The sequence below is a fragment of the Pelodiscus sinensis genome, chromosome 10, assembly GCF_052426305.1.
Source record: "Pelodiscus sinensis isolate ZL-2025 chromosome 10, ASM5242630v1, whole genome shotgun sequence".
Lineage (NCBI taxonomy): Eukaryota > Metazoa > Chordata > Testudines > Trionychidae > Pelodiscus > Pelodiscus sinensis.
The window spans coordinates 56,478,071-56,495,653 of record NC_143061.1 but is presented as its reverse complement, the minus strand read 5'-3'; the positions used below and the strand labels follow the sequence as shown (position 1 = coordinate 56,495,653).

Below are 17,583 nucleotides of genomic sequence, written 5' to 3'. Positions count from 1 at the left end.
GCTGAGGGGTGAGGAGAGGAGATGCGCGGAGAAGTTCACCCTCCAAGGAGAGTTTAACACGGTCGAGAGCCAATGTTTGTAGCCCCTCGGCTGCGGGCTGCTGCACCCCACAGCTCTGCCATGCAGGCTCCCCTCCTCCTGAAGGAAGGAGCCCAAGGAGACAAGCCGAAGGGCAGTTCTAGTCCGACTGAGAGGAGACCCCATCCTGGTGACCCATTTTAGGAGGGGTTTGGAGGGGGCGGGGGGGGGCGGGGGGGAAGACCCCATCCTGGTGACCCATTTTGGGGGGGGGGGGGGGGGGGGGAGAACTGGACAGCTCAAAGCACCCGTGTCCACTGGCAAGGCTGCCCCCCGCCCACATGGCCCCTCTGCAGGGAAAGGCTTGAATGCAGAGCTGGGGCACCCGAAGCAGCTCTCAGAGCGTCGTACCTGGGTTCTCCTCCCTGTCGGGGAATTTGATCTGCACACCATAGTCACGAGTGATCTGCTGAATTCGGGAACCTTTGGGGCCCATGATAGAGCGGTGAAACTTCTGGGGGATGGTGCACTCGACTGTCACCTGAGCTTCCTGCAGGTGTGACGGAGAAAGCAGGGGTCTTAGATGGCACCTACTGTCACACCCTCCCTCCCACTCCAGCCAGTGTGGCGTTCAGACTCCCCACGGCATGCCCAGAGCCACAGGTAGAAACGGAGCAGGGTGGAGGCAAAGGGTGAGACAGAGGAACAAGACTGTCGGTACATTCCAGAATCTCTCCTGCCGCCAAGCGAAAGGCAGCCTGGCCTCCAAAGGCTGCCCCCCTCCCCCAGCTAAGGGCCACAGCTCCCTCCCCACATGCATACCCAGCCCCCCCACGGCTCTTCACTTAGCCATGGGGGAACAGGAGCCAACCCTGGGCCTGGAGCCCCCGAGTTCACCCCCATGCCTGAAGCGCTCTGTGCACCATCTCCCAGTGCAGGAGCAAGAGAGCTGCCCTTCGCAATTCAGCAGTGGAAGAACAACTGCCCCCCCCCCCCCCCCGAAGCTGCCAAGGGGGACAGAGCAAGCCAGAGAGATACCCAGAAGCGAGTCCAGGACCCCCACCCCCGCCCGTGTGTCTACAGTGGAGGGGAGGTGGCGGCCGAGTGGAGGACTCCAGTTCCTGAGTGGCGTTTCCCAGAAGGGTACGGGAAAGACACAGCAGAGTCTTGGCCCAGAAGAAACCCACTGCCCGAGCTGGCCCAGGGAAGAGCTGTCTGCCCAGACAGACCCCTTTCTCAGGCTAGGGTCTACACGGGGCTTGGACTGCAACCTCCTAGGATCTGATCCAGGTTCAGGCTGCCAGCTCCGTTGTGGCAGGTCACATGGCCCCAGGTTCCTTAGGTCAGACTGGGTAAAGTGGGGAGCCCTTGGGGGGGGTACAGACACAGCACTTGACACGCGTAAGAGAGTGGCTGCTTCCCAAAACAAGCCTGTTGGGACACGCACCAGGTCTTCAATGATCTCCTGGATCCGTTTCTTGGCTGCCTCCACACAGTCCTTTGCTCCTTTGAGGGTGACCTTGTCACTCTGGGTGCCAGAGCGAGGGAAACTGACCATCACACCCCCATACTCATCCGCAATCTCCCGGAGCACCTGCCCTCGCCGGATAACAAAGTGGCGGTGGTGCTTGGGATCCACCACCATGGAGTCCTCCACCACGTTGTCCTGCGAGGAGGGGACACGGCCGCAGTGGTTAGTCATTGCACTCTACTCGCAGGCAGGAACCCTGCCCTCGCTCACGGCGTGGGACGCCCCTCTTCTGTGCCCACCCCTCTTCGCCAAGCCCAGCCTCTCCCAGGCCCCCTCGCCCTGGGCCAGGCCGCTCCCCCAGACGGGCGGGCACAGGACAGGGAGGAAGACAAGGGAACGGAGGAAGCCGCCCTCACCAGGTTCTTGATGAGTGCCTCCAACTCCTTCTGCGCCTCCTTGACAGCCCCCTCGGTCCCCATGATGGTGATCAGCTCCTGGTCTTTGTCCTCGGAGGTCGGGAAGATGATGCGGGCCCCCGTGTTGTCACGCACCTTGCGGATATTGCCACCGCCTTTGCCGATCAGGAACTTGTGGTACTCAGGCTTGGCACGAAGGTCCACGGTGTAACTCTTGGTTTGCTAGTGAAAGTCAACCCCACCCGAGTGAGCACCCAATGCAAGCGCCGCCAATTCACCCTCAGAGAAACGCCTGCCATAAAGCAGCCCGGTGTGAGAGACGGAGATGTCCACATTCCCAGGCATCTAACCCTGGCACTGGGAGGTGGGACATGGCACAGCGCAGCCCTGCTGGATTAACGGGTGAGGAGAGCAGACGGGAGCCGGAGCGAGTGAGAACAGCCTGGCCCCTTTGCAGGAGAAGCCAGTGTCACGCCACCAACCAGCTAAGGGCCTGGCCCAGGGTCTGAGCACACAGCCGTTTCACTCAGCAGCCAGTCGTGCACCTTGGGGTAACGCCTTGTCACCTGAGGCCTTAATTACACCGAGGAATGTGAAAACCGATGCCCCGGACTGGCACGTGCAGGCCTGGGCAAAGGCCAGAGCGGCACCTCTCTGGGTCTGACCAACTCTGGTCGCACAGCAGTGGTTCTATTTCAGAGCAAGGGGTAGAGACACGTGGGCACAAAGTTCTAACCCTTCAGCCAGAGCCAAAGGGCACGTCAGACAAGGAGGCCAGTCCGAGTTGGCTGGAAAGCCACCAGGAGCCACGTGCCTCGTCCTAGCAGCGGTGGTACCACGTTCTGACTGCATTAGCAGGACAAGCACGAAGACCCTGTGAACGCGGCTCCATGCACACGTGGAATGCGTTTTGCTAGGTTCACCAGTAAGGACACTGTCACGTTACTGAATTGGAGGGAAGCAGCCAGATCACGGCTGCACCCATGGGGGGGTGTTGGCCCCAAAAATGGTATAAAAGGGGCCATGTGGGGTGTTGAATAGTAGCTCACTGTCTGCTAATCCTATGTACGCTGGTCATGTGATTGTATAATGTCTGTGTGTGACGCTATAAGCATGTACTTTGTATGGATACTGAATATTTCTCTGCACGTGGTTGAACATTGGGCAGAGCCCGGCCTAGGGACGTACTAATTAGCGAGGCCCTGTGGGACAATGGCACTCAATGGGCCAAGGACACACCTCATGAATGGTGACCAACACCTAAAGGCTACCAGCAGGGAACACAGGGATAGGCCGCTGGCTGCGGCAGGTCACCTGGCCAAGAAGAGACCAGGAAGGATGTATAAAGATGCCATGTGGCTGACTCCATCTTGGTACTCAGCTCAGCACTTCATCCCAGAGGCAGCAGCACAGGGATCGAAGAGCCGGAAAGAATTGTGGACCCATCCTGACCTAGGATGTGCAACAAGGACTTTTAAGCCAGCAGCTGTAACATCTCTGCTAGAGCCTGCATTGAGAACTGGGAGATTCGATGCATGTAATGTAGGATAGAAAAGCAATGAGAGTAAGGTTGCTAAAGTTTCTCGTAGCAATAAACCCTTAGATGGTAGATTCTAAAGGATTGGCTGAGCGTGATTTGTGGGTAAGGTCCAGAGGATAAATTGACCAGGGATCTGTGGCTAGTTTCTTGGGACCGGACAGAACTTGTTCCGGGTAGGTGGGATTGGGTGCTAGGACCCCCCACCTGTGTATAGGCCCGGGGCCATCTGGGGCATGGATATTGCTGGGGTGTCGGAGGGGTTTTGCTCGGGAGGCTTCAGGCAGGCTGCTGAAGCGCTCTGTGGGACTGGTGTGTGGCCTGTTTGGGAAGGTCTCCAGTCTGGGGGCTGTAAGGAGCCCCGGATTTGAGCAATTCGCCCTGAGCGGACGCACTCAGCTGTGCCCAGACCCAGCCCGTCACAGACACGTCACCTCAATATTGGTGCACGTAACAAAATGTGTGGTGGGGGTGGGACCCAGGGGTTTGGAGTGCATGGGGCCTCCAGGCTAGGGGAGAGGATCGGAGCATGGCGGGAAGGGGGATGGGGATGTGATGGATTTGAAATGCAGGATGCCCCGGGATGGGAGGCAGGAGGCAAGGAAGAGAAGAGGAGGCTCCTCTCTCGGACTGCAGCCACGAGCCTCTGCCCAGAGCTCAATTGGCAGCGGCCTGGCCTTATGCACTCCCCCCGCGGTGAGGCACGGAGGGAGACTGACCCAACGCTGAGGGCTGGCCTGTCACAGGGCTTACCTTCTCCTCTGCCAGGTGCAGCAGCTGCTTCTTGGCTTTCTCCACATCCTGGGCAGGGCCCCTGATGGTGACAGTATCGCTTCCGGAGCCCTCTGTGGGGAAGTGGATGTGGACCCCACCACACTCTTCCATGATGGAGCGGATGAAGCGACCTTTGGCACCAATGAGGGAGTTGTGCAGCTTGGAGGGGATGGAGACCTCCACCTCAGTGATGTCGGCCTAGGAGAAGAGGCCAGGCGGTTAAGGTTGCACCGTGCGTGGCAAGCCGCGGAGGGCAGGGGAGGGGAGCAGACCTCTGCCCATCCCAAATACTGAGACTACTGGGATTTCAGTGCTGGGAGAGGACCATACAAAGCACATCTGAGCAGGGGGCCTGGGACATCTGCTAAGCAGCACATGCCAGTCTCCCGGCACAATGATGGGCACTGGACACATGACCTCCATGACTCTGAGGAGCTGGGCACAGAAGGGTCCTGGTGAACGAAGCGTCTTTCAGAAGAGACAGTCAGACAGACTCTGGTCAGAAGCATGGGTGGGATTTGAGAAGACGTGCACCCGGAGACAAGTGGCTGCACGACATACCACTGAAAACGGTAGTCTGGACGGGTCTGCCTTAGACAGGCTCTCAGGGCTAGGCAGGTGGATCTCTACCCCCTTTGGGGACGGGCTATGCTTGCTATGGTTGGAGGACGCGGGTCCTCGGAAATATCTGGAGAAACTGGTCGTGGATTAAAGCATCCTCTGTATGAAGAGGCTCCCTTGCTAGCACTCTTTACATTCTGAATGTTCAAGAATTTGTTTAACGTTTTCCTTGAGTGCAGTTGTCTTTAACAGGCATTTTAGTATCATCCCCGCAAGCTGGATACAGACTTGCCTAAAGAAGCTGCCAAGACAAACCCCTCTCGGGAAAGGACCCCAGATCTCGTTTGCTGAAAAGCTGGGCTCCCATCTTAAGCATGCCAACACTGATGCCATGAAACCAACACACAAGAGACTAGCTTCTCCAGAGCAACTGGTTTGCTTTGCTTGTGTATTTAAGGGGACTTAAAGTCAACGTTGTGTCAGGCCCGTGTTCCATGTCTAGCCCGTTACCAGCTCTTTTTGGATGGAGAGAATCCGGTGGCGAGCAGCTTCGCAGTTGGCCCTCTTGCCAGTGATGATGATGGTCTCCGAGTTGCTGTTCTCCGCCGGGAGATCAATCTTGGTGTTGCTTTCCTCGCGGATCTGCAACGAGAACCAACGGGCCCGAGGTGACGCTTGGGAAGGTTCCATTGCACTTCCAAGCAGGTGGGAGTGAGGGGCAGAGGAACAGAGGGACTCAGACTTGAGGGCCAGCAACCAACTCACCTTTTTGATGTTAGCACCTCCTTTCCCAATGATGTTCTTATGGAATTGTTTGAAGATAGGGACAGAAATAGAAAAGCTGTTTTCAACCTGCAAGGGACAGAGGAGAGAAGAGAATCAGCTGCTGAGGAGATGGAGTCAGGCCAGGCCTCACCCTTCCTGTTTCGGTTGGGATTTCTTAAGGCATCTGGGAGAGGGCCGCGCTGCTTGCCCATGGATGGGAGAAGGTCAGAAAAGCAAGAAACTCGGAAGAGACTGAAGCTATGGGTTTGGGCGGCGACCCCTCCTTCCTCCCTCCGCTATCCTGGAGTCTGGAAGGGGCGCTGTCCCTTCGTTACCGAGACCAGCACTACACAGGCATCTCACTCATCTGCTCCAACGGAGGGGGGGGGGCACCGACAGACAGTCGACCTCAGGCCTGGGGGCCAGACGTGGCCCTCGGCTTGCCTGGAGCCAGTCACCGAGACTCAACCCCTCCCTCCCCCCCCAGCATTGGGGAGCCCATGCTGGTGCTCCAGTGTACAAAGTCTACTAGGTGGAGCCCCTGCTAGGCTCTGGTGTGCAAGGGGAATGCAGGGAGTGTCTCCCCTTCTCACAGCCAGGGGCACAGTGAGGGTCCCCCCCCTCACTTGTGTGCAGCCCCTGACTGATTTTTCTGTGGGTCAGTGGCCCCTAACCCAAACGAGGTTGCCTGCCCCCGTGCTACTAGTTTCTGACAGAGCTCAGGCGCGATGCCAGTAGTTGCTCTCTATTCCCAAACTTAGAGCTAGGTGTGCAAGACAAGCCACGAAGCTCTCATACCAGATCTGCCACCATCTTCTGCATGTACTTGGTGCATTTCTCCACCTCGTTCTTGGGTCCTCGAAGCTGGACAATGTCGCTCTTATGGGCTGGGTCTGGGAAGTTGATGATAACCTGCAAGAAATGTCACTTCACAGCAAACAAAACATCTCTTCATGTTTAAAAGGTGCGACCTGCCAAGGTAGGAGACCCATAACACAGCAGGATCCTCCTGTGCCAGGACTCAGAAACCCTTCAGTGGAAGGCATCCGTGTGAACACTCTCGTACCTAAGGGTCCCAGCTAACGGCTGGTGCACATGAACAGCAGGCTCCTAGCCACGACCGCTAAACAGAGGGGCTCCGTGAACTCCAGTGGTAGAGGCCTGCGCTTTTGGTGCCAAAGGTCCCCTGTTCGAACCCTCATTGAGGGCCCCATGGGGGACGAGGTGGCAGCAGAACACCACAGTCCATTCAGCTGGGGTCTCAGCAGCCCCTCTAAAGGAGGAACAGTCCCACAGACCCCAAATGCAGGCTGCTAGAGGTGCCGTACCTCTGGGAACTTATCTCTGATTTCCCGGATGCGTTCGCCCTTCTGCCCAATAATGGTTCGGTGGAATCTCTGCTCAATAATTAGGTCCTTGGTGCGTTCGTTTTCCTGCCAACACACAGATGCAATTAGGTTTCCATCAGGAGGAGTTCCACGCCCTTCCTGCCTATGCCAGCCTGGAGCTAGGGCGCCGAAAGCCAAGAGGTGGACTCAGCAAAGCCCCCAGCAAGCGTACAGCACGGCACACGCGCCAGTTGTGGGAAAGGCCCCTCTGCGCTAGTCCCAGAAACGTTAGACACGCGGCCAGAAACCCCGCTGGCCAAGGCAGTTCTGGGGAGCCTTCTCCCTCACCATTCGGGAGGCAAGTTCCAGCAGCTCTTTCTTGGCTTGTTGGACACCTTGAGGGTCTCCTTCAATTCTGATCAAATTGCTCTTCTCGTTGTCCGGGGGGATGCGCACAGATACTTTGTACTGGTCCTTGATCCGGTTAACTGCAAGAGAAGGGTTTTGCTGGAACACGCGGCCAGTCTGTCACATCTACCAGCGCAGGACTGGAAGCGTCATTACGGCAGGGACTACCCGAACCCTAGGCCAGCCTCCCCAAGGAGGCTCCAGACACAGGGAGTACCAGCCGGGAGAAGGGGTGGGGAGGTAGAGCTTTTCCACCTGGGAGCTCAGCAGAAGCAGGATTGTGTATGTACACTAGGGAACACCCAGCGAGAGCCTAGAGGAACAGGCAGCACTGTGTCCACAAGCCTAAGGAATGCAATAGGCACCCCTTCCCCCTGGAAAACACCCCTCATCCCAGCGGTTTGAATCAAGAGATGTCCATTTGCACCTGCTGAAGGAACAAATCCCATTTACCCTACAGGACCATAGTCCAGGTGAGCAGCTAGAATCTCACTTGTTCTAGGCATGAACCCCTCCCTCTGGCATTAACGTGCCACCCGGAGCTGGAGCGAGGCCTGTCACCTTGGAGCACCCATCCAATCCGCCAGGACAACTTGGAGAGTTCAAGCAAGCCTTGCAGCTCGCTCCTCCGCTAGCAACCCTTGAACTAGCAGCCCTGGGAGAAGCTGCTGCTGAGCACAGGGACAAGGCGTGGGAGACTGAGGAACCCACAAAGCACGGTGGTAAGACTGCCGTACGCGGCCCACCAAAAGGCACCACTCACTGTTGGCTCCACTCTTTCCAATGAGGTGTCGGTGGAACTTGTGGTCCACAGTGATCTCTGCATAATCCATCCGGTTGATCTGCGAAGAGCAGGGCAGGGTTAGGCAGACGGCAGAGCACCAGTTCTTGCATCGGCTGTCCTTGGTAACCGAAGGTCAATGGTAAGCCTGACCACTAGACACTGCTGTCAGCTGAGGAGGGCCATCAAGTTACTAGTAGTAACTAGTCTGAACTGCAGGTTGGACCTCCCTGGTCCAGCACCCCGGGGCCTGACCGGTCTCGGATGAAGGATTTTTGCCAGACCAGGGGAGGTCATATCCAACCCCCCCAACCCCCAGACCTGCCTCAGGCCCTGCAAGTCCCCACGGCAGGCAGTTCCGCTGAGGCGCTCCAGGCTCCACCGAGCAGTACTGCTGGGGCGCGCTCGGCAGCCGAGCTGCGGGGAACCGGACTCTGGGCCCACAGGGCTCCTAGGCACCAGCACACCACAGACTCTGGCCCTGCAACAAGTAGTGCTGGTTTTCAGAGGTTCAACCTGCACACTGGGCACTAAGTCCCCATGCAAGCCCACCAATCCTGGGATGAAAGCTCCCGGTCCTGTATTGCCTCAACACCCCAGCTCTTTGGGAGGGCTTAAGGCAAGTTACTTGGGGCAGAGAGGGGATGCTTTCATTTCAACTCCTGGTACGAAGTCTCTAGCCTGCCTGCTTTCTCTCGTGCCCCTGCTCAGCATCTGGGGATGTAAGGCGGCTACGCAAGCTTGTCCTTGTTTCTTGGTACCCACATCCACGTTGTTGTTCTTTTCCACAGCGCAGAGTCTTACCTCACTGACACTCCATTCCCACTCACCAGATCTTTGACCATGACCTCGATCTGCTCCTGAGCCACATTCACGTCCTCTGTGGGACCCTCAAGGGTGATTTTGTCCTCCCCTTCAGTGAACTCGATGTGAACCTTTAACACAAGGAACATGGCAGAGAGCTTCAGGACGAGCAAGCAAGATCAGTGCTACAAAGCCATCCATCTCTGCTGCAGAGGACTGGCTCGTTTCCTCCGCCCAGGGAGCACACGACTTGCGTGTTAGACTGCCCTTCTTTGTATGAAGGGAAGGTCCCCCGCATCAAAAGGCCACAAGGTAGCGTGTCTAGAGAAGGTGCCCTGTGTTCTACTCCTGATTCCCACAGCAACTCTGGGCACCTCACTCCATGGATCCACCCACTTCACAGATAGCAGATTTTCTGCTCACTCACCCTTTGAAGGCCTGCATGACTACCTCATAGCAACGCAATGACTCTCTTGTGGTTCTTTAATAAGAGTCGCACAAACTTCCAAACAAAAGGTTCAGCCTGCCCTAGCAACTGTGTGACCTTATGCCAGAAGGAGCTAATGGAAGGGCAAGGGCGGTAGCACGGAAAGTGCCCGCTCCTCTCCATTCCCAGTGACATCGTGAGAGTCTCTCCCAGGGTTCCCGACCGACGCTCTGAGGGGCTGGAGAGAAGGGCAGAGGCGCTCTCGGAGGAAAGAGGCCGAGGCACCCTATGGAGTGGGGCTTTGCCATGGATCATCTGTACCTTTGGCATTTGCTGAGTGATTTTGGCCAGATTTTGTCCTTTCTTTCCAATGATGAAACGATGAAGCCAAGAGGGGGCAGAGACGGAGGAGACGGTGAAGCTGTTTGCCTAGGGAAGAGGAAAGCCTATGAAGGGCTGTCAGCTCCCATCAGCACCAGCCTGCTTAGCACAGAGGTCACAAGAGCACAGTGCAGATGTCCGTGGCCTGGGAGCCACTCAAGTGGACGTTTTTTGGCCAGGACATGGCAGGGCGCGGGGCCCGCCTAAGAGCGATGGCTGGTCGCTTGCAACGAGTGTTACCTTTGCATAGACTTCGGTCAGCGCCTGCCCAAGCTTCTCAGGCTCGCCACGCAGTATCACCGTCTCAGAGCTGCTGTCAGTGGGTGGGATCTCGACAGAGACGCCCGTTTTCTCCAGGATCTCCTGCAGGGAATTCCCCTTGGGGCCGATGACATATTTGTGCTGGGACTTTTTCACCTCCACTGCGATGGTTGTAGTCTTCTTTTTCTGGGTAGGGAAGAGGCGCAAAGGCATCACTCACACGGGGCAGGGGCACAGCGGGGAGAGAAGGGAGCCACCAGATACAGTAAAAACCCTGTGCCCGGAAAGGAGCAAGGGAAAGAATGAACGAACCAGGACAGTGAATTGGAGTATTCAGGGCAATTAAAGCAAGAACGAGGCTCCTGCTGCGATCTGGGATCCCATCTCCTGCTTACAGGGATTGTGACTGAAGCATGCTGCTCTCAGCTGAACTCCCATGCATGCACACGTGTCTCGTGTCTAGCACGAGAAGGCCCCGACTCCCAATGGCATTCTCAGGGGGAGACCAGACTGCAGGAAGTACACGAGCCACACACTAGGGATTTCAGAAGGGTAAAGAATTCAGACTCAGCCACCGGAGAGCAGCCCTGCAATTCTCAGCTGGAACATCAACAGCGAGAGCAGCTAACAGGGTCAGCAGGAGAGACGCATACTGGACAGCTACTGGAGGAAGCCAAGCCCAGAAGTTCCTCCTTTCTTCAGGTTTTTTTCTTTTTAGTTCCAATCAGACAACTCCTTGTGGCAGGCCAACCACAGAAGCAGCTTTGCAGGCTGAGCATTCAAAACCTCACCCCAGCAGAAGACCCATTTCTCCTAAAGCAGGGAGCAATACAACTGACCAAACCCAACACACACAACAAGAAGGGGTCAACACGAGGAGTACACGGTGGGTGACAGACACAGGGCGGAAAAGGAGAGATTCTCTGTAGAGCACTTCTACCTTCTCCTCATAGATCTTCTTAATACGAGCTACTGCTTGGGCCAGCTGTTCCTTTTCACCTGTGAAGACTATCTCGGTCTTGTTGACGCTGGGTGGTGGGATGTTGATGCGTGTCCCTGTCTCCTGCATGATCTCGCTCACCAGCTTGTTGAAGGGGCCAGCGATGAAGGGGTGGTACACTTTGTCCACATCCAGTCTCTCCACGGCACGCTTATCCTGCAAAAGCAAAGCGAGACGTTCTCCAGAGCTCCATGGAATGTTCCCAGGACGCATGCAGGGATGCCCAGTCTTCAGTCTCACGTCTTACCTCGGAGCGCCTGGCCCCCCCGGACACAAGCATTCCTTGTTCATAATGCAGACAGGGGCAGGAAGAGCCTTACCGCCCCGATCACAACATTCCCAGCCCTGAGGCCCCTGCTCCTTTCACCCAAGGATCTCAGCATTTCAAAAGGCTCACACTTCCTTGCCAGCTCTGTACAAACAGCCAGTGGCAGTCACGGCTGGACGCCAGGGCTCCTGACTCTGAGGTGCACTAAAGGCAGCCGTTTCCCCACTGCACTGTGGTCCTTCGTACATGGGGGCAGCAAGCAGGTGTCCATCTGTTCCCAGGAGGCTGGGAAGAGAGATACCTGCTCAGCGGAGATCAGCAGGATCTCGTGTCGGGCCTTCTCAATCCCTTCCTTGGTGCCAGTGATCTTGATCTGGTTGCTGGAGTCTTCCGGGCGGGGGATCTGGATTTTGGTTGCAGTTTTGAGCTCCAGGTCCTGCAGCTTCTCACCACTCTTGCCAATGACAAAACGGTGATGCTCCTTGGGAATGGCAACTGTCGCTGAAGCCTGCAACAGAGCAGCCCAACATGCGAGTCAGTACACTCCTGGGTCACAATTAGAAGCAGAGGCCCAGGCTGGCTGCCCCCCAGGAGCGCACTACAGAGCAAGACACATTCCCTGAGCCCGTGGCTATGTTCCTGCCAGGGAGAAGATACGAAGGATTTCCCTCCGTGGACCTGGACTACCAACACAAGTGAAAAATCCTGTTCTCAGCCCAAGAGCTGTATTTCGAGTAGAGCTCGGGAGAGAGGTGAGAAGGACGCTCTGGAGACCAAAGTGGCCTGGTTGGGGATGGCAAGGTCCCCTGGATACACCATGGGCAGGGGCAGGACAAGCAGCTGGAGTTTAAAGAGAAGGCCTGAGGGTGAAAGTGCTGGTTCTGCTGCCAACATTGAGACCAATACACGCGGGTACCTGCTCACTAGGGACTCCAAGGCCGCGCTCAAGTCAGAGGGCAGGGGCTGTTGGTGGGAACGTGCACTCTGCAGGGGAAGGGCTCTGAGCAATCCCCAGACTGCAGAAGTAGCTGCCAGGCTCGGGATCGGCCATTAAGCGGTAGGTGGGTGGGTGCTCGCGAGCAAATGTGTCCTTGTCTTGAATAGCCCATCACTTTAGTTTTAACCTTTTTGCCATCTTGGTGGCTCAGGAGTATGGGCCCATGGGATCCCTGGATACCAGCACCTGTCGAGACAGGACATTCACACCCACCCACCTCCAAAAGACAAGGACTTCGGGTTTTGCCTTTGGGGGTGACCCAGAGAGACACTTTTACTGCCTACTGCTCTTGGTGTAAGAGACACAGACATGAGGCTCTGTCTGGGCATGGGCAAGGGTAACAGGCAATCTTGGCATGCTGGCCCCACAGGCGCTACATCTGGGCAGCCTGCCCTCCCAGATGTGCCCTGGGTAGAGCTCGTATCACTCTTTGCCCTCTGGCTGGGGCAGCGTGTGGGTGGAAGGGTGCCGCTGTGGTGTCCCCCTTAGCGTTATCACTGGCAACTGCTTCAAGCCAGAATGCACTGGAGAAACTAACAGCAAGTCGAAAGCGAGCTGAGGTGTCAAAGAACAGACGGCAGGAAGCTCACTCCCTTGTGCAGACAGATTGGAAACATGCAGCAGTGAGGAGGAAAGCCCGGGCTTTGGGTGCTGGTGGCTGGGAGCTAGGATATCCAACCCCCGGTGCAATGACTTTCTGTCCCTAGTGACACCTCTCCTTCAGCACCTCCCATCTAACCAGCTGTACCAGGCAGAGCTCCGGCCTTCTGCTTCAGGGGTTCTCACTTCCAGGTGGCCAGGCCTTGCCTCTGAGGAGCCTCTGCCCCTTTCCGTAGGCAGACACACCCACATCACAGGCCAGTCAATGGGTTTGGGCGAGACCTTCTGTCGCCTCAGTCTCCCCTCTCTGGGGTGTGGGGGAGAAACCCAAGCCCCTAATGGCAGCAGCAGCAGGTAGTTCATCATCCATTACCAGAGCAAAGCCAGCTCTGCCCAGCACCTCCCTCCTGGTACCCGAGCATGCTTGTCTGCCAGCTCCTCCGCAGTGCAGAACACCACCCTTCTCCCAGCGCCTGGCTCCCCGCCCTCCCCAAGGGGGCCCTTTTCAACTAGTCCCAGCAGATTCTTCAAGGGCTACAGGTGCTCTGCCGAGCCTGTCTCAACTGCCTCTGGCCCCTTCCAATTGGCTCTAGGACATTCCTGATTGCTCTGGAGCAGCCCGCCCCGGGCACTCGGGGAACAGAAAGGAATTCAGTGTCTCTACCCCCACTCAGACTCCTGCCGCCCACTGCTCAGGGTCTGTCATGGGATATACTAGGCCTCTTGTGAGGGGTCTGCAGTCTCTCCAGGTGCAGTGCCGTCTTTGTAGCAGATGCTGCAGGGATCTAGCTGGGGAGGAGTTTGCACCATGGCCTGTAATTAGCTTTGAACCCCAGTCTCCATCCCAATTCATCATTTGGGCACTTTGAAAGAGGCAAGACTGGATTAGTCATCTAATGACAAGCCTTTGGTCTGAGCACCCATGCCCAAAGGCCTCCCAAGAGCTGGGCATCTGGAGGGAGAAGCAAAGACAAGTAGCAGAGAACAGTTAGATACACTCACCTGGGTCTGAAGCCGAGCGACAATTTCCTTCCGAGCCTTCATGACAGCTTCCAGCTTGCCAGAGACCATGATTGAAAGGCCCTGGTCCTTCGCTAGAGAGAGCTCCAGGTGAGCCCCAGTCTTCTGCATGATGTCCAGGCAGATCTTGGCCTGCTCTCCTTCTCCAAACTGGTTCATGTCCTTGTATTTCCTCTCTTCCAGTGGTACATGAAACACCTGCCCAACCCAGAAACAAGTAAGAGGAGGGCAGCTTATTCAGCATGACACAGGCTGCTGAGTTCTATGGACCAGCCCTACCGCTTCAGCTAGGAATAGGGTTACTACCCTGGCTCTTCACGATAATTAAGATACTCATGCAGTAGGCGGAGCCATCAAGGTAGGGCAGTTTTAATTATATGCTTTATTTATGCCACAGGAATTCTCTGCATTCCAGGCAATAGTCACTGTCCTACTGAATCCTAGTTGAGGTCCCCGTGTCCGCCAGGATTACCTGCTTTCGAAGGAAGGAGCAAGAACCCACAGCAAGCAGATTTAGGGTACTTGTTCTTGCCTCCCAAGGCTGGTTAGGCTCATCTCTAAGTCCTGAAGCATGAACTTTTATATTAGGGATGTTAAAATTGCAAGTAATTGACTAGTTAAATAATCAATGGGGCGCCGCTGCCTTTGAAGTATACCAACAGCACTAGAGCTTCCAAGGCGAAAGCGCCACATGAAGCCCAAGGTCAGCTGGGCTTTGATATGCCGCAGGGAGCCCGGAATCATGCTCCACATGGAGTTTCAAAGTGGCAGGGCCCCGTGGAGCCCGGGATCAGCTGGGGACTCCCCCGCTGACCTTGGGCTCCATGCGGCGCTGCCGCTTTGAAATGCCGTGGGGAGCCCAGCGTCAGGCTCCACGTGGTGTTTCAAAGTGGCAGCGCCACACGGAATCTGGAGTCAGTGGAGGAGTCCCCAGCTGGCCCCAGGCTCCACGCGGCCCTGCCACTTTGAAGTGCCCTCCTTTCTCCCGCTATCTCTTTCTGATGGGGCCGGGGGGAGTGACTAGTCCTTCACATTCCTGTTTTATATCCCTTCAGTGGCAGTATTAGCTCTTGGAGCTCTGGATTTCTTGTCCAGGCTCAGGAGTACCAATACTATTCACCAAAATGAGGGCGTACAGTCAAGAATAAGGCTTTTGGCCAACTTCTGTCCTACAGCAATGCACAGGGCTCGCTGAACTGCGGCAAGCCCCGCTCGCCAGCGGCACTTTCCAGTGTTCTGCACATGTGCAGATCGTTCTGAGCATGCGCAGAATGCCTGAACCCGAACTCTTCCGGGTTGCAATCCACTCGCCACAGGCGAGCAGACTGCATTATTTGTCGAGCCCTGGCAATGCAGGCATACCTTCTCTGCAGCCAGAGCCCTTTGGTTTAACCCTCTTGCCGTATCCCTCTCACCTACAGGCCCTCCTCTCCCTGGGACAGTGGAGAGGAGGAAACCACACTCCATCCTCCCTCAGCACACTACCGACTGCATGAAGGGATGCTGGTCTGTAGGGCCTTACCAAATTCACAGTCTAGTCCCGTCAATTTCGCAGCCAGAGAGTTTTAAAGTTTGTCAGGATCACATGTAAACATCTGAAAGGTCACAGTGCTGTAACTGTGGGGTCCTGACCCAAAGCAGGATCATGGAGGGCTGCAAAGTTGGTGTAGAAAGGTCCCGGGAATTGCCATGCTCACTTCTGTGCTGCCTCCTAAGGCAGGACCCTCCCAGCAGTCAGAGGTGGTGTAGGGAAGTGGAGGGGGTGTAGGATCTCTCCTGTGCCAACAAGGCACCCACACCAGGGACAGATTAATGCTGGTGCCTCTGACCATTTCCAAACCCCCCAGGAAAAATGGGTCGCTCAGTCCTGGAAGCAGCCCCACAGCAGAAACCCCAGAGCAGAGAGAACCCTGGCTGGAGCAGCTTGGGTGGAAGCTGCAGCAGTAGGAAGAACATGAGAATGGCCAGACTGGGTCAGACCAAAGGTTGGTCCAGCCCAATGTCCTGCCTGCCCACAGTGCCCAATGCCAGGTGCCCCAGAGGGAGTGAATAGAACGGGGAAAATCACGTGATCCCTCCTCTGTCTCCCATTTTCAGCCTCTGACAAACAGAGACTAGGGACACCATTCCTACTCATCCTGGCTAATAGCCACTGATGGACCTAACCTCCATGAATTTATGTAGCTCTTTCTTGAACCCTGTTAAATTCCTGGTCTTCACAACCTCCTCTGGCAAGGAGTTCCACAGGGTTACTGTGTGCTATATGAAGAAAAACTTCCTTTTGTTTTAAACCTGCTACCTATTCACTTCACATAAGAACTAGGGGTCACCAAATGAAATGATGGGAACAAGTAAATAACTTTTCCTTATTCATTTCTTCACACCAGTCACGACTTTACAGATCTCAATCATATCCCCCTTAGTCTCCTCTTTTCCATGCTCTCTCTCTCTTCATATGGGACCCATTTCAAACCCCTAGTCATTTTTGTTGCCCTTTTCTGAAGCACTGAGCTCAGTGACTGGAGCTATAGCAGGAGTCAGGGCAGGAAGACAAGAAACCCGAAACCCAGCTCCCAGGCTGCTGCTGTGCACAAGTGAGGGTGTCTCATCCTCATTTCTGTACTGCTTCTGGAGATGTGTCTGAGCTTCCCACCAGGAGTGGCTGTGCTGGGAAAGGACAACTTCGGTCCTTCCACAGGCAGCTAGAACAGCAACAGCAGCTAGGAGCGGCAGGGGGGATCGGATTGCACAGAAGAGTTTGTAGGGCCCTACTCATCTGTATTGTTTTTAGGGTGGGGAGGAGAGAGGTTTGGCTTCCACCAACCTGAGTGATGACAGAAGCCTTGATTGGTCGAATTTTGCTCCAGGCACCAGCTGGTTCCTGAGCAGGTTCCAGACATGTGGCTTTCTCAGGGAGGGGAGGAAAGGCATCCTTGTAAGTTGGAGGGTCATTCTCCTCTTCAGAATTCAAAGCTGCAACTGCAGTGAGGCAAGCAAGACAAACAATTTAACTGCTAGCAAGTCTCCCATTTGGGTACACTGCACATCACTATTGAAGTAGGGTTGAGGGAAGTAGGTTGTGCACCTTAGAATCGTCCTAAGTAATTATGTTTATTATGGCAGTGCCTAAGGACCAATACAGAACGGCGCCACATTGTCCAGGTACTGAACAAACAGAGGAGGCGACAAGTCCCTGCCCCAAATAGATTGCAATCTATATAGACATGACAAAGTGAGGAAAAACCAGCAGAACACGCCGGCAGAACAAACAAGCGATGGCAGCAAATGCTGTAACAGTGACACACATTGAGGGTGCCTTGAGTTAGGAAGGGATCAGCTACATGCAAAGAAAGGAAAGAGAATGCAGATAGGGCAAGGGCAAGGAAGGTAGAAGGGGCAGGTTGGAGTCGCTCTGAAGCAAAGAGAATGAGGGGCTGGATCAAACAGAGCAGAGAAAGTCCAGCGAAGTCCTGGACACTGGGCAAGAGGGGGCAACTCAGGTCTGATCCACTATGGATTAGCAAAGGTTTCCAGGCACACCAGACCTGCTGCGACACAGACGCAACTCTTCTGATGTTGGTGCTGGCCGGCTCTGTTGGGAGGATGGGAAGTCCGTCAGTAGCTATGGCCATGAAAACCTGCATGAGTGTGGCAGGGAACAGCCCACCATGCCCGATACCGGCTATGGAAAGAGCTATCACCGCATATTGCTCTCCCACATACATCCTGTTCTACAGACACAGCTCTGCTGTCACTATCTGCTGAA

At 55.6% G+C, this 17,583-nt stretch overlaps 1 protein-coding gene across 2 annotated transcripts in view; it reads right to left on the bottom strand.

Moving 5' to 3' along the window:
• HDLBP (high density lipoprotein binding protein) overlaps positions 1–17,583 on the bottom strand; it is a 72,065-nt gene that overhangs the window by 21,484 nt on the left and 32,998 nt on the right. For both annotated transcript variants that reach the window (XM_075937152.2, XM_075937153.2), the window contains exons 4-20: positions 16,642–16,796; positions 13,800–14,015; positions 11,502–11,708; positions 10,873–11,088; positions 9,912–10,118; positions 9,612–9,719; positions 8,890–8,994; positions 8,042–8,120; positions 7,219–7,358; positions 6,871–6,975; positions 6,341–6,454; positions 5,543–5,629; positions 5,288–5,419; positions 4,196–4,414; positions 1,906–2,127; positions 1,466–1,684; positions 430–568 (exon numbers count right to left, since the gene is read on the bottom strand). In XM_075937152.2, the coding sequence (XP_075793267.2) occupies positions 430–568; positions 1,466–1,684; positions 1,906–2,127; positions 4,196–4,414; positions 5,288–5,419; positions 5,543–5,629; positions 6,341–6,454; positions 6,871–6,975; positions 7,219–7,358; positions 8,042–8,120; positions 8,890–8,994; positions 9,612–9,719; positions 9,912–10,118; positions 10,873–11,088; positions 11,502–11,708; positions 13,800–14,015; positions 16,642–16,796 (2,670 nt within the window). The remainder of the gene's footprint in view (positions 1–429; positions 569–1,465; positions 1,685–1,905; positions 2,128–4,195; positions 4,415–5,287; positions 5,420–5,542; positions 5,630–6,340; positions 6,455–6,870; positions 6,976–7,218; positions 7,359–8,041; positions 8,121–8,889; positions 8,995–9,611; positions 9,720–9,911; positions 10,119–10,872; positions 11,089–11,501; positions 11,709–13,799; positions 14,016–16,641; positions 16,797–17,583) is intronic.